Below are 14,907 nucleotides of genomic sequence, written 5' to 3' on the forward strand. Positions count from 1 at the left end.
CTCAGGGAGACGACCAATAGGAACGGACACACAGGGAGACGACCAATAGGAACGGACATACAGGGAGACGACCAATAGGGGCGGACACACAGGGAGACGACCAATAGGAGCGGACACACAGGGAGACGACCAATAGGGGCGGACACACAGGGAGACGACCAATAGGGGCGGACACACAGGGAGACGACCAATAGGAGCGGACACACAGGGAGATGACCAATCGGGGAGCGGACACTCAGGGAGACGACCAATAGGAGCGGACACTCAGGGAGCCGACCAATAGGAGCGGACACTCAGGGAGACGACCAATCGGGGAGCGGACACACAGGGAGCCGACCAATAGGGGCGGACACTCAGGGAGCCGACCAATAGGAGCGGACACTCAGGGAGCCGACCAATCGGGGAGCGGACACACAGGGAGACGACCAATAGGGGGAGCGGGACATACACAGGGAGACGACCAATAGGAGCGGACACTCAGGGAGCCGACCAATAGGAGCGGACACTCAGGGAGCCGACCAATCGGGGAGCGGACACACAGGGAGCCGACCAATAGGGGGAGCGGGACATACACAGGGAGCCGACCAATAGGGGAGCGGAACACAGGGAGCCGACCAATAGGAGCCGGACACACAGGGAGCCGACCAATAGGAGCGGACACACATCGAGCCGACCAATAGGGGGAGCGGGACACACAGGGAGCCGACCAATAGGAGCGGACACACAGTGACGCGACCAATAGGAGCGGACACTCAGGGAGAGCCGACCAATCGGGGGAAGGGTACGTTGGCTTGGCCGCCGGTGCGCGTGCGCGCTCGCTGGGCTGTGGGCGGGGCCGGGCGGTGACGCAGCTGGAGCTGGAGCTGGAGGCCGCGGCGGGCGGACGGAGGACGGACGGACCGTGTCGGAGGCCTCGCGCTCACAGCCCCCCCCCCCCCCCCCGGCCCCCCACTCTCGTTCGGTTCGAAACTTTTGAAATCGGAAGCGGAGACGGTTGGGCGCGAGGGCCCGGTTGCCCTGGAGACGGGTAAGAGCGCGAGGCGGCGCGGGGGGGGGGGGGGGGGGAAGGAGAGGAAAGCTCCCTCTTAAAGGGACAGTCCACCACTTGGCAGTCAGCCCCCAACCCAACCCAACCCAACCCAAAGAAGAAAAATAATAATAATAATGTCCACTTCCTCTGTCCCCAGTGAGAAAAAAAGAAGTGCGACTCACCTCTGGTTCCCACCGCCCCGCCAAACCGCAAAGATGGCCAAGGTCGGAAGAAAGTGGTTCACCGGGGGCGACTGAGCATGCTCAGTGGCCCAACTGCATTGTGGGGGGCAAGGGAAAGCTGACCGCCCTTTCCCCCCCCCCCCCCCGCCCCCGCCACCACCCTCGCTTGTTGGCGCCTCGGAGGAGCGGTCGAGGATCGCTCGCCCCCGCCCCCGCCACCACCCTCGCTTGTTGGCGCCTCGGAGGTGCGGTCGAGGATCGCTCGCCCCCCCAACCCTCGCTTGTTGGCGCCTCGGAGGAGCGGTCGAGGATCGCTCGCCCTCGCCCCCCACCCTCGCTTGTTGGCGCCTCGGAGGAGCGGTCGAGGATCGCTCGCCCTCGCCCCCTCCGGGTGGCAGGCGGTGGATGCGTCGGCGAGGATCGCTCGCCCTCGCCCCCCCCCCCCCCGCAACCCTCGCTTGTTGGCGCCTCGGAGGAGCGGTCGAGGATCGCTCGCCCTCGCCCCCCCCCACTCCCCCCCCCCAACCCTCGCTTGTTGGCGCCTCGGAGGAGCGGTCGAGGATCTCTCGCCCTCGCCCCCCCGCCCGGTCAAGGATCTCTCTCTCTCTCTCGCCCTCGCCCCCGCCCGTCCTGCGGATGGTACACACTGCAGCCACTGTGCGCCGGTGGTGAAGGGAGTGAATGTTTTGGGTGGTGGATGGGGTGCCAATCAAGCGGGCTGCTTTGCCCTGGATGGTGTCGAGCTTCTTGAGTGTTGTTGGAGCTGCACTCATCCAGGCAAGTGGAGAGTATTCCATCACACTCCTGACTTGTGCCTTGTAGATGGTGGAAAGGCTTTGGGGAGTCAGGAGGTGAGTCACTCGCCGCAGAATACCCAGCCTCTGACCTGCTCTCGTAGCCACAGTATTTATACGGCTGGTCCAGTTAAGTTTCTGGTCAATGGTGACCCCCCAGGATGTTGATGGTGGGGGATTCGGCGATGGTAATGCCGTTGAATGTCAAGGGGAGGTGGTTGGACTCTCTCTCGTTGGAGATGGTCATTGCCTGGCACTTGTCTGACGCGAATGTTACTTGCCACTTATCAGCCCAAGCCTGGATGTTGTCCAGGTCTTGCTGCATGCGGGCTCGGACTGCTTCATTATCTGAGGGGTCGCGAATGGAACTGAACACTGAAATGTAGTAAATAGGGAGGAGGACTTAGGCAGACTGGTGAAATGGGCGGACACATGGCAGATGAAATTTAACCCTGGGAAGTGCGAAGTGATGCATTTTGGTAGGAAGAATGAGGAGAGGCAATATAAACTAAATGGTACAGTTTTGAAGGGGGTGCAGGAACAGAGAGACCTGGGGGTGTGCGTACACAAATCTTTGAAGGTGGCAGGACAAGTTGAGAAGGCTATTAAAAAAGTATACGGGATCCAGGGCTTTATTAATAGAGGCATAGAGTGCAAAAGCAAGGAAGTTATACTAAACCTTTATAAAACACTAGTTAGGCCTCAGTTGGAGAATCAGTTCTGGGCACCGCACTTTAGGAAAGATGTGAAGGCCTTAGAGAGGGTGAAGAGGAGACTTACTAGAATGGTTCCAGGGATGAGAGACTTCAGTTATGTGGAGAGACTGGTGGAGCTGGGATTGTTCTCCTTTAGACCAGAGAAGGTTAAGGGGAGATTGACCAGTGTGGGACCAGGGATGGGGGACTTCAGTAATGTGGAGAGACTGGAGGAGCTGGGATTGTTCTCCTTTAGACCAGAGAAGGTTAAGGGGAGATTGATCAGTGTGGGACCAGGGATGGGGGACTTCAGTTATGTGGAGAGACTGGAGGAGCTGGGATTGTTCTCCTTTAGACCAGAGAAGGTTAAGGGGAGATTGACCAGTGTGGGACCAGGGATGGGGGACTTCAGTTATGTGGAGAGACTGGAGGAGCTGGGATTGTTCTCCTTTAGACCAGAGAAGGTTAAGGGGAGATTGACCAGTGTGGGACCAGGGATGGGGGACTTCAGTTATGTGGAGAGACTGGAGGAGCTGGGATTGTTCTCCTTTAGACCAGAGAAGGTTAAGGGGAGATTGACCAGTGTGGGACCAGGGATGGGGGACTTCAGTTATGTGGAGAGACTGGAGGAGCTGGGATTGTTCTCCTTTAGACCAGAGAAGGTTAAGGGGAGATTGACCAGTGTGGGACCAGGAATGGGGGACTTCAGTTATGTGGAGAGACTGGAGGAGCTGGGATTGTTCCCCTTTAGACCAGAGAAGGTTAAGGGGAGATTTGATCGAGGGGTTCAAAATCATGAAGGGTTTTTGACGGAGTAAATAAGGAGAAACTGATTCCAGTGTCAGGAGGGTCGGTAACCAGAGGACACGGATTTAAGGTGATCGGGAAAAGAGCCAGAGGGGGAGATGGGGAGACATTATTTTACGCAGCGAGTTGTTCTGATCTGGAATTCACTGCCTGAAAGGGCGGAGGGAGCAGATTCAATAATAACTTTCAAAAGGGGAATCGGAGAAATACTCGAAGGGGGAAAAATTCACAGGGTTACGGGGGAGAGAGGGAGTGGGACTAATTGGATAGATCTTTCAAAGAGCCAGCACAGGCACCGATGGGCAGAACGGCCTCCTTCTGTGCTGTACCACGCAGTGATAGTATGAAATGAGATCTTACCTTCTGAGAGTCAGCGGTGTGTTTGTGAGTTTAAAACATTTGGCCCTCCCACCCTCGCAGAATAAGTCCAACATCACAAACCAGCTTCCAAAATGCAGCGATTTGAAACTTCACATTTTCCTGGGAGAGCGTCCGTCTTCAGGGTGGAATGAGCTCGGTTACAACGCGGTCCTCTCACCCCCTGGGACCTGTGGGTCATATCCAGCCCCAGACAGGCGGTGTGAAGGGCTCCTCGCTCTCCGACGGGGGACTGGGTGGGGGCAGTGGGTCAGACACCGACCTCTCGCCCCTCCTGGACCTGGGGTCAGTTTCTAACCCGTGCTGTACCTGCCCCTGGGAGTGTTTGATGGGACAGTGTAGAGGGAGCTTTACTCTGTATCTAACCCGTGCTGTACCTGACCCTGGGAGTGTTTGATGGGACAGTGTCGAGGGAGCTTTACTCTGTATCTAACCCTGTACCTGTCCCTGGGAGTGTTTGACGGGACAGTGTGGAGGGAGCTTCACTCTGTATCTAACCCTGTACCTGCCCTGGGAGTGTTTGATGGGACAGTGTAGAGGGAGCTTCACTCTGTATCTAACCCTGTACCTGCCCTGGGAGTGTTTGATGGGACAGTGTAGAGGGAGCTTCACTCTGTATCTAACCCTGTACCTGACCCTGTGAGTGTTTGATGGGACAGTGTAGAGGGAGCTTTACTCTGTATCTAACCCTGCACCTGCCCTGGGAGTGTTTGATGGGACAGTGCAGAGGGAGCTTTACTCTGTATCTAACCCTGCACCTGCCCTGGGAGTGTTTGATGGGACAGTGCAGAGGGAGCTTTACTCTGTATCTAACCCTGCACCTGCCCTGGGAGTGTTTGATGGGACAGTGTAGAGGGAGCTTTACTCTGTATCTAACCCTGTACCTGCCCTGGGAGTGTTTGATGGGACAGTGTGGAGGGAGCTTCACTCTGTATCTAACCCTGTACCTGCCCTGGGAGTGTTTGATGGGACAGTGTAGAGGGAGCTTCACTCTGTATCTAACCCTGTACCTGCCCTGGGAGTGTTTGATGGGACAGTGTAGAGGGAGCTTTACTCTGTATCTAACCCGTGCTGTACCTGTCCCGGGAGTGTTTGATGGGACAGTGTAGAGGGAGCTTTACCCTGTATCTAACCCTGTACCTGCCCTGGGAGTGTTTGATGGGACAGTGTAGAGGGAGCTTTACTCTGTATCTAACCCTGTATCTGCCCTGGGAGTGTTTGATGGGACAGTGTAGAGGGAGCTTTACTCTGTATCTAATCCTGTACCTGCCCTGGGAGTGTTTGATGGGACAGTGCAGAGGGAGCTTTACTCTGTATCTAACCCTGTACCTGTGTACCTGCCCCTGGGAGTGTTTGATGGGACAGTGTGGAGGGAGCTTTACTCTGTATCTAACCCGTGATTTACCTGCTCTGTGAGTGTTTGATGGGACAGTGTAAGAACATAAGAAATAGGAGCAGGAGTAGGCCATTCGGCCCCTCGGGCCTGCTCCGCCATTCAATCAGATCATGGCTGATCTTCAACCTGAACTCCACTTTCCCGCCCAATCCCCATATCCCTTGATTCCCCTCGAGTCCAAAAATCTATCGATCTCAGCCTTGAATATACTCAACGACTGAGCATCCACAGCCCTCTGGGGTAGAGAATTCCAAAGATTCAAAACCCTCTGAGTGAATAACCTCACATTTCCCCACATTATACTCCATCTGCCACCTTCTTGCCCACTCACTTAACCTGTCCATATCCCTTTGCAGACTCTTTGTGTCCTCCTCACAGCTCACTTTCCCACCGAGCTTTGTATCGTCAGCAAACTTGGATACATTACACTCGGTCCCTTCATCTCCGTCATTAATATAGATTGTAAATAGCTGAGGCCCGAGCACTGATCCTTGCTGTACCCCACTAGTTACAGCCTGCCAACCTGGAGAATGACCCGTTTATCCCTACTCTCTGTTTTCTGACCATTAACCAATCCTCTATCCATGCTGATATATTACTCACAACCCCATGAGCCCTTATCTTGTGTAACAACCTTTTATGAGGCACCTTATCGAATGCCTCTTGAAAATCCAAATATACAACACCCACTGGTTCCCCTTTATCTACCCTGCTCGTTACACCCTCAAAAAACTCAAATAAATTTGTCAAACACGATTTCCCTTTCATAAAACCATGTTGACTCTGCCCAATCATATTATGATTTTCTAAGTGCCCTGTTACCAATTCCTTTATAATGGATCCCAGCATTTTCCCGACGACCGATGTCAGGCTAACTGGCCTGTAGTTCCCTGTTTTCTCTCTCCCTCCTTTCTTGAACAGCGGGGTTACATTTGCTGCCTTCCAATCCGCTGGGACCGTTCTAGAATCGAGGGAATTTTGGACGATCAAAACCAATGCATCCACTATCTCTGCAGCCACCTCTTTTAGAACCCGTGGATGTAGGCCATCAGGTCCAGGGGATTTATCAGCTTTTAGTCCCATTAGTTCCTCCAGTACTTTTTCTCTGGTGATATTAATTGTTTTAAGTTCCTCTCCCTCATTAGCCCCTTGGTTCCCCAATATTTCTGGTATGCTTTTTGTGTCTTCCACTTTGAAGACAGATACAAAATATTTGTTCAACGTCTCTGCCATTTCCTGATTCCCCATTATAATTTCTCCTGTCTCAGCTTCTAAGGGACCAACGTTTACTTTTGCTGCTCTCTTCCTTTTTACATACTTGTAGAAACTCTTACAATCTGTTTTTATATTTCTTGCTACTTTACTCTCATATTCTATTTTCTCTCTTTTTCTCATTTTTCTGGTCGTCCTTTTTCCGGTTTCTAAAACTCTCCCAATCCTCAGGCTCACTACTCTTCTTGGCATCTTTATAAGCCTCTTTAAATCTAATACCATCCTTAACTTCTTTAGTTGGCCACGGATGGATCACTATTCCCATGGAGTTTTTATTCCTCAACGGAATGTATATTCGTTGAGAATTTTGAAATATTTCATTAAATGTTTGCCATTGTTTATCTACAGTCATACCTTTTAATCTAATTTCCCCATCATCCTTAGCCAACTCGTCCCTCATACCTACGTAATTGGCTTTGTTTACGTTTATGACTCTAGTTTCAGATTTAAGTTCGTCACTCTCGAACTCAGTGTGAAATTCTGTCATATTATGATCGCTCTTCCCCTGAGGATCCCTTACTTATGAGATTATTAATTAACCCTGTCTCATTACATAAGGCACGATCTAAAATGGCCTGTTCCCTGGTTGGTTCCACGATGTATTGCTCTAGGAAACATTCTCGAATACATTCCACAAACTTGTCCTCCAGACTACTTAAGCCAGTTTGATTCGCCCAGTCTGTATGATGATTAAAGTCCCCCACAATTACTGCAATTACCTTTGTTACAAACCCCTCTTATTTCTTGATTGATACTCTGTGAAACAGTCTAGCTACTGTTAGGGGGTGAGATCTGCCTCTTATCTCTTATTTCCACCCATACTGATCCTACTCCCCGATCTTCCGAGCCGAGATCATTTCTCACCACTCCTTGGGTCATCCATTATTATCAAGGCTGCCCACCCTCCCAACACCCTCCTTATCCATTTTGTCCGTCTTTTCGAAAAGTCCGGTCCCCTGGAACATTTCGTTCCCGACCTTGGTCACCCTGCAACCTCACGTCTCAGCAATGGCTCCCAGATCAAACCCATTTATCTGTGTTTGTCCCACGAATTTGTCTATCTTGTAACGAATGCTTTGTACATTCAGATAAAGCGCCTTTAACTTGTTATTGTTTTCCCTGCTTTGACCTTATTCACTGATGCACTATTGGCGTTAAACTCTCTGTCCCTTCCTGTCACCCTCTGCTTATCTTGACCCAAATCGTTTCACTGCTCTACTGCCTTGACTTTTCTCTTGAGATCTATAGATTTACCCTCTCCCCTCCTCATCTCCCCCCCTTTTCAGTTCAAAGCCCGATCTACCGTCCTACTTATTCAATTCGCCAGGACGTAGAAACATAGAAAACAGGAGCAGGAGTCGGCCATTCGGCCCTTCGGGCCTGCCCCGCCATTCAAAATGATCATGGCTGATCGTCTTAACTCAGTACCCTGTTCCCGCTCTCTCCCCATATCCCTTGATCCCCTTTAGCATTAAGAAATATATCGATCTCCTTCTTGAATACATCTAATGACTTGGCCTCCACTGCCTTCTGTGGGAGAGAATTCCACAGGTTCACCACCCTCTGAGTGAAGAAATTTCTCCTCATCTCAGTTCTAAATGGCCTACCCCGTATCCTGAGACTGTGACCCCTGGTTCTGGACTCCCCAGCCATCGGGAACATCCTCCCTGCATCTCGTCTGTCTAGTCCTGTTAGAATTTTATATGTTTCGATGAGATCACCTGTCATTCTTCTAAACTCTAGTGAATATAGGCCTAGTCGACCCAATCTCTCCTCATAACTCAGTCCTGCCATCCCAGGAATCAGTCTGGTAAACCTTCGCTGCACTCCCTCCATGGCAAGGACATCCTTCCTCAGATAAGGAGACCAAAACTGCACACAATACTCCAGATGTGGTCTCACCAAGGCCCTGTATAACTGCAGTAAGACATCCCTGCTCCTGTACTCAAATCCTCTTGCAATGAAGGCCAACATACCATTCGCCTTCCTAACTGCTTGCTGCACCTGAATGCTCGCTTTCAGCGACTGGTGTACAAGGACACCCAGGTCTCGTTGCACCTCCCCTTTTCCCAATCTATCACCATTCAGATAATAATCTGCCTTTCTGTTTTTACAACCAAAGTGGATAACCTCACATTCATCCACGTAGTACTGCGTCTGCCATGTTCTTGCCCACTCACCCAACTTGTCTAAATCACATTGGTGCCTCTTTGCATCCTCCTCACAGCTCACATTCCACCCCAGCTTTGTGTCGTCCGCAAACTTGGAAATGTTACATTTAGTTCCCTCGTCCAAATCATGGATATATATTGTGAATAGCTGGGGCCCAAGCACTGATCACAGCACACTGGTCCCAGCCCGGTCTAACTGGAGCCCGTCCCAATGTGACTGGTGCCCCATGAATCGAAACCCCTACCTCCCAAACCACTCTTCGAGCCACCGATTTAACTCTCTGATCTGTTTGACCCTACGCCAACGTGTGTGTGCCACAGATAGTAATCCAGAGATTATTACCTTTGAGGTCCTGCTTATCAATTTAGACCCCAGCTCCTCAAACTCCCTCAGCAGAACCTCATTCCTCGTCCTACCTACGTCGATGGCCCCTACGTGGACCACGACAACTGGATCCTACCCCTCATGCTCCCATGATCTTTTCCAGCCACGAGGAGATGTCCTTATCCCTGGCACCGGGCCAGCTGAACAGCCTTCAGGATTCGCGGTCAGGGCTGCAGAGATCAGTATCTATCCCCCTGACTATACTGTCCCCTACCACAACTACCTTCCTTTTCACTCTCAATTTAGAGGGAACTTTACTCTGTACCTAATATGCCCTCTGTTTTCCCTGGGAGTGTTTGATGGGACGGTGTAGAGGGAGCTTTACTCTGTATCTAACCCTGTACCTGCCCTGGGAGTGTTTGATGGGACAGTGTAGAGGGAGCTTTACTCTGTATCTAACCCTGTACCTGCCCTGGGAGTGCTTGATGGGACAGTGTAGAGGGAGCTTTACTCTGTATCTAACCCTGTCCCTGACCCTGGGAGTGTTTGATGGGACAGTGTAGAGGGAGCTTTACTCTGTATCTAACCCTGCACCTGCCCTGGGAGTGTTTGATGGGACAGTGTAGAGGGAGCTTTACTCTGTATCTAACCCTGTACCTGCCCTGGGAGTGTTTGATGGGACAGTGTAGAGGGAGCTTTACTCTGTATCTAACCCTGTACCTGACCCTGGGAGTGTTTGATGAGACAGTGTAGAGGGAGCTTTACTCTGTATCTAACCCTGTACCTGCCCTGGGAGTGTTTGATGGGACAGTGTCGAGGGAGCTTTACTCTGTATCTAACCCTGTACCTGCCCTGGGAGTGTTTGATGGGACAGTGTAGAGGGAGCTTTACTCTGTATCTAACCCTGTACCTGCCCTGGGAGTGTTTGACGGGACGGTGTCGAGGGAGCTTTACTCTGTATCTAACCCTGTACCTGCCCTGGGAGTGTTTGACGGGACAGTGTAGAGGGAGCTTTACTCTGTATCTAACCCTGTACCTGCCCTGGGAGTGTTTGATGGGACAGTGTAGAGGGAGCTTTACTCTGTATCTAACCCTGTACCTGCCCTGGGAGTGTTTGATGGGACAGTGTAGAGGGAGCTTTACTCTGTATCTAACCCTGTACCTGCCCTGGGAGTGTTTGACGGGACAGTGTAGAGGGAGATTCACTCTGTATCTAACCTGCGCTGGGAGTGTTTGACGGGACAGTGTATCTAACACATTTGTCTTTTCTGCAGGGTTTGTCCCCCTCTCCCAACCCGATCCCGGTGGTCTTGAGCCCTGAAGTTGGCCGGGGGAACGCCTCGCTCCCGGCATGGCGGAGACGGACGCGGCCCGCAAGCCCCGGTCCGGGGACCAACCCTACGAGTGCCTGGAGTGCGGCAAGACCTTCAAGTGGTCGTCGAGGCTCATCCACCACCAGCGGACGCACACGGGCGAGCGGCCCTACAAGTGCGGCGAGTGCGGCAAGGCTTTCAAGGGCTCCTCGGCGCTGCTGTACCACCAGCGTAGCCACACCGGCGAGCGGCCCTACAAGTGCGGCGAGTGCGGCAAGGCTTTCAAGCGCTCCTCGCTGCTCTCCATCCACCAGAGCGTCCACACGGGCGTGCGGGCCTTCCAGTGCGCCCTGTGCACCATGACCTTCAAGTGGTCGTCCCACTACCAGTACCACCTGCGGCAGCACACCGGCGAGCGGCCCTACCGCTGCGGCGAGTGCGGCAAGGCCTTCAAGAACTCCTCCAGCCTCTCCCGGCACCGGCACGTCCACACCGGCGAGAGGCCCTACCCCTGCCCGGCCTGCGGCAAGGCCTTCACCCAGTCCACCAACCTGCGGCAGCACCAGCGCACGCACACCGGCGAGCGGCCCTACCGCTGCGAGGAGTGCGGCAAGGCCTTCACCCACTCCTCCAACCTGCTGCTCCACCGCCGCACCCACTCGGCCGAGCGCTGCCACCGCTGCCCGCTCTGCGCCAAGGTCTTTGTCACCGCCGCCTACCTGCAGAAGCACCTGCGCTGCCACGAGGGGGAGCCGGCGCCCGGGGAGGAGGAGATCGCGGTGACGCCAGCCGAGGTCCTGCTGCACGCCACCGAGACGGTGGAGATGGTGTACAAGTGCGGCAGCTGCGAGCGCACCTTCCGCGGGCAGGAGCTGCTGCTGCGCCACCAGCAGACGCACCAGGCCCTCCCGCTCCCCCCGGCGGCGGCCGCCGCCGCCGCCCTGCCCCCCGCGGCCTCGGGCGGCAAGCCCCGGCTCCGCCGCCCCCCCGAGGAGCCGGCCTACAAGTGCGCCGTGTGCGAGCGCACCTTCGGCCAGCTGGCCGGCCTCCTGGCCCACCAGCGCAGCCACACGGCCGAGCAGCAGCTGGTGCAGGCCGAGGCCGAGGTCACCTGCGCCCCCGAGCCGCCCCCGGCCCCGCCGGCGCCCGAGGCGGGGCACGCCGAGCGGCCCTACAAGTGCGGCGAGTGCGGCAAGGCCTTCAAGGGCTCCTCGGGGCTGCGCTACCACCAGCGCGGCCACACGGGCGAGCGGCCCTACAAGTGTGGCGAGTGCGGCAAGGCGTTCAAGCGCTCCTCGCTGCTCTCCATCCACCAGCGGGTCCACACGGGCGTGCGGGCCTTCCAGTGCGGCGAGTGCGGCCTGACCTTCAAGTGGTCGTCCCACTACCAGTACCACCTGCGGCAGCACACCGGCGAGCGGCCCTACCGCTGCGGCGAGTGCGGCAAGGCCTTCAAGAACTCCTCCAGCCTCTCCCGGCACCGGCACCTCCACACCGGCGAGAGGCCCTACCAGTGCCTGCTCTGCGGCAAGGCCTTCACCCAGTCCTCCAACCTGCGGCAGCACCAGCGCACGCACACCGGCGAGCGGCCCTACCGCTGCGAGGTGTGCGAGAAAACCTTCACCCACTCGTCCAACCTGCTGCTGCACCAGCGCACCCACACCGGCGAGAGGCCCTACCGCTGCACCGTCTGCGGCAAGGCCTTCGTGATGTCCTCCTACCTCCAACGCCACCTGCGGACCCATGCCTTGGAGCAGCCTGCAGCACAGGCGGTGCAGGGGCTGCAGACGGTGCAGGCGGTGCAGACGGTGCAGGGGCTGCAGGCGGTGCAGACGGTGCAGGGGCTGCAGACGGTGCAGGGGCTGCAGGGGCTGCAGACGGTGCAGGGGCTGCAGACGGTGCAGGGCCTCCAGACGGTGCAGGGCCTCCAGACGGTGCAGGGCCTCCAGACGGTGCAGGGCCTCCAGACGGTGCAGGGCATCCAGATCATACACACCGTGCAGGCCCTCCCGACCGTCCAGCTGGTGCAGACCTTCTGAAGCCTGCCGCCGACCCCCGACAGTCCCAGGCTCCCAAAGCCCCCCCCCCCCCCCCCCCGCCCCCTCCCCTGCCGACCCCATTGGGACTGCTCCCGACCTCCAGGAGGGCCGAGGCGGGCACAGTGGGCCACATTCTGCCCCTAGGATTCAGCGCCACCCAGTCAGCACTGCGTTCCGTCCCGTTTCCCCCCCCCCCGCCCCCCCCCCCCCTCCCCCTTCCATCCATTTAGCTCTGTTCTCCGGTTCTGACACCTCCCCCCTCACCCTTCCCTTATTTTTGGGGGGGTGCGTGGGGTGGAGCATCACGACAAGATGGCGGAGGAGGGGTTGCGGAAACGGAGGGGGCGATCGGACGGGCCAAGCGGACGATCTCGAAGCGCAGCGGTGGGGGGCGCGCGGGGGGCGGGGGGGAAGAGGTCGACCGACCCCCCCCCCCCCCCACAACGGCAGCTTTCGAGCCCGAACCCACCTTGGCCGGAGGAAGAGCGCCCCCTAGCTGCTGGGAGGAGTGAAGTGCGGCATTTCGACCGACCTGACGGGTCCAAACGAGATTCCCGGACCTGGCCCCCCCGCCGTTTCAGGGGCTCCCAAACAAACTGTTAACTGTCTGCCTGTTGTGGAGAAATGCATTTTCCAACCTTTAAAAGAAAGTCGAGCCCTTCTTGTGATGTTTAACGGGGGGCAGCTTTGGCGGGGAGTCGTCAGGAGGCGACCGGACCTGCCAGGCTGAACCTGGATCCACCTGTTTGAGAAATGTCTCCCCCCTGCTTTATATCGCTGTGCCAGAATAGAAAGTTTAATTTTTTTTTTCTCTCCCTACCTCGTTTCCTCCCCCCTCAGAGAACCGGCCCAGAACCGTAAAGCTTTCAAAAATACTTTGTTCCTGGGCCCGCCCGACTCGAACTGTACCTGTTAACATTCCCGGGCCTCCCCTCTGTATTATCTCGACCGAGCCCCCCACACCCGCACTACTTTCTGTCCGCTACGTTGTCGCCTTAAAGGTTTGCTCCCTCCTCCTCCCTCCCTCATCTCCCCTCCCAGAATATCACCGCTTCCATCACTGGCCTGCGTTAAGTTAGCCGATCCCAGCTGGTAGTGAGTGGGGGGGGGCGGGGAGCTGGGGGTATGATCAGCCTCTGTTTCTCCCCCACCACCCCATCAGGGTCCCCTCCCCGCTCCTGATCACTGCCCAGTTGACCCTCGCCGAAGTGTGGGCGGGTGCCGGTCGGGACGGGAGGTAGACTGCAATGCAAGCCCCCGCCCGCCCCCCGCGGTCGAATAGCCAGCTGGGGCCCACTTCCCAGGGGTAGCAGGGGGCGAACGGGGCATGACGGAACCTGTAGCCCAGCGAGAGGCATCGGCTTTCGGGGATGGGCCGGGGGGGGGAACGACACTGTTAGTGGGATCCAGCAGAGCAAAGGCTGTCCAAGAGCAGCCAGGAAAGCGCGAAACGATTTTCCTTATCGCCCGCCTCCAACTCCCCTTGGCCCCCCCCCCCTTCCACTCCCGTTCCCCCCCCCCACCCCGCCCCCCTCTTGTCTGTCGCTCCTTGCCGTCGAAGCTCCCTCGAGGCTTGCCTCTCCGAAGTAACTTCAGGACCAGGCCCTGGGGCCTGCTCCGCCGTTCAGTCAGACCAGGGCTGACCCTGGGACTCGACTCCGTTTGCCAGCACCCAACGAGAAAAATCTTCGCGACCTCTCAGTCCTGAGAGCTCCAGTGTGTCCCCCCGGCATCCACAGCCTTTCGGGGAAGAGGGGCTCCTCTCTCTCTCTCTCTGATGGGGGACTGGGTGGGGGCAGTGGGTGAGGGTCCTGGTGCTAACACTGTGTTACATCCTCTGCTTGTATTTTTGGTCTCCTGACCCGATTGGAGTGTGCCTATCGTAGTCTCGCACTCCCTGTATGTTTATATATATATATATATATATACACACCTTGATATGTATATATATAATCAGAGTAATGACTGCTACTCGAATGTTTCAGGACCGGAGCTAATGTATTACGTATTCTGCATGTAACTGATTTCAATGCTGATGAAGCTTCAATGTTCACTATTAATAATCATGTACAGCTCCTCTCCCTCTCTCTGTCTGTTCCTCTCTCTCTCTGTCTGTTCCTCTCTCTCTCTGTCTGTTCCTCTCTCTCTCTGTCTGTTCCTCTCTCTCTCTGTCTGTTCCTCTCTCTCTCTGTCTGTTCCTCTCTCTCTCTGTCTGTTCCTCTCTCTCTCTGTCTGTTCCTCTCTCTCTCTGTCTGTTCCTCTCTCTCTCTGTCTGTTCCTCTCTCTCTCTGTCTGTTCCTCTCTCTCTCTGTCTGTTCCTCTCTCTCTCTGTCTGTTCCTCTCTCTCTCTGTCTGTTCCTCTCTCTCTCTCTCTGTTCCTCTCTCTCTCTGTCTGTTCCTCTCTCTCTCTGTCTGTTCCTCTCTCTCTCTGTCTGTTCCTCTCTCTCTCTGTCTGTTCCTCTCTCTCTCTGTCTGTTCCTCTCTCTCTCTGTCTGTTCCTCTCTC

The 14,907-nt window shown here is 55.6% G+C and overlaps 1 protein-coding gene across 1 annotated transcript; it reads left to right on the forward strand.

The window, feature by feature from the left end:
* Positions 1-819: 819 nt before the first annotated feature.
* Positions 820-12,493, forward strand: LOC137307525 (zinc finger protein 628-like). The gene is made up of 2 exons (XM_067976851.1): positions 820-1,027; positions 10,325-12,493. The coding sequence occupies exon 2, from the start codon at positions 10,402-10,404 to the stop codon at positions 12,400-12,402; it is 2,001 nt and encodes a 666-aa protein (XP_067832952.1). The 5' UTR covers positions 820-1,027; positions 10,325-10,401; the 3' UTR covers positions 12,403-12,493.
* The last annotated feature ends 2,414 nt before the right edge of the window (positions 12,494-14,907 follow it).

This window comes from Heptranchias perlo, unplaced genomic scaffold (assembly GCF_035084215.1).
Source record: "Heptranchias perlo isolate sHepPer1 unplaced genomic scaffold, sHepPer1.hap1 HAP1_SCAFFOLD_1033, whole genome shotgun sequence".
Lineage (NCBI taxonomy): Eukaryota > Metazoa > Chordata > Chondrichthyes > Hexanchiformes > Hexanchidae > Heptranchias > Heptranchias perlo.

Coding starts and splice junctions, on each gene's coding strand:
- LOC137307525 (XM_067976851.1), top strand. CDS start 10,402: ATGGCGGAGACGGACGCGGCCCGCAAGCCCCGGTCCGGGGACCAACCC.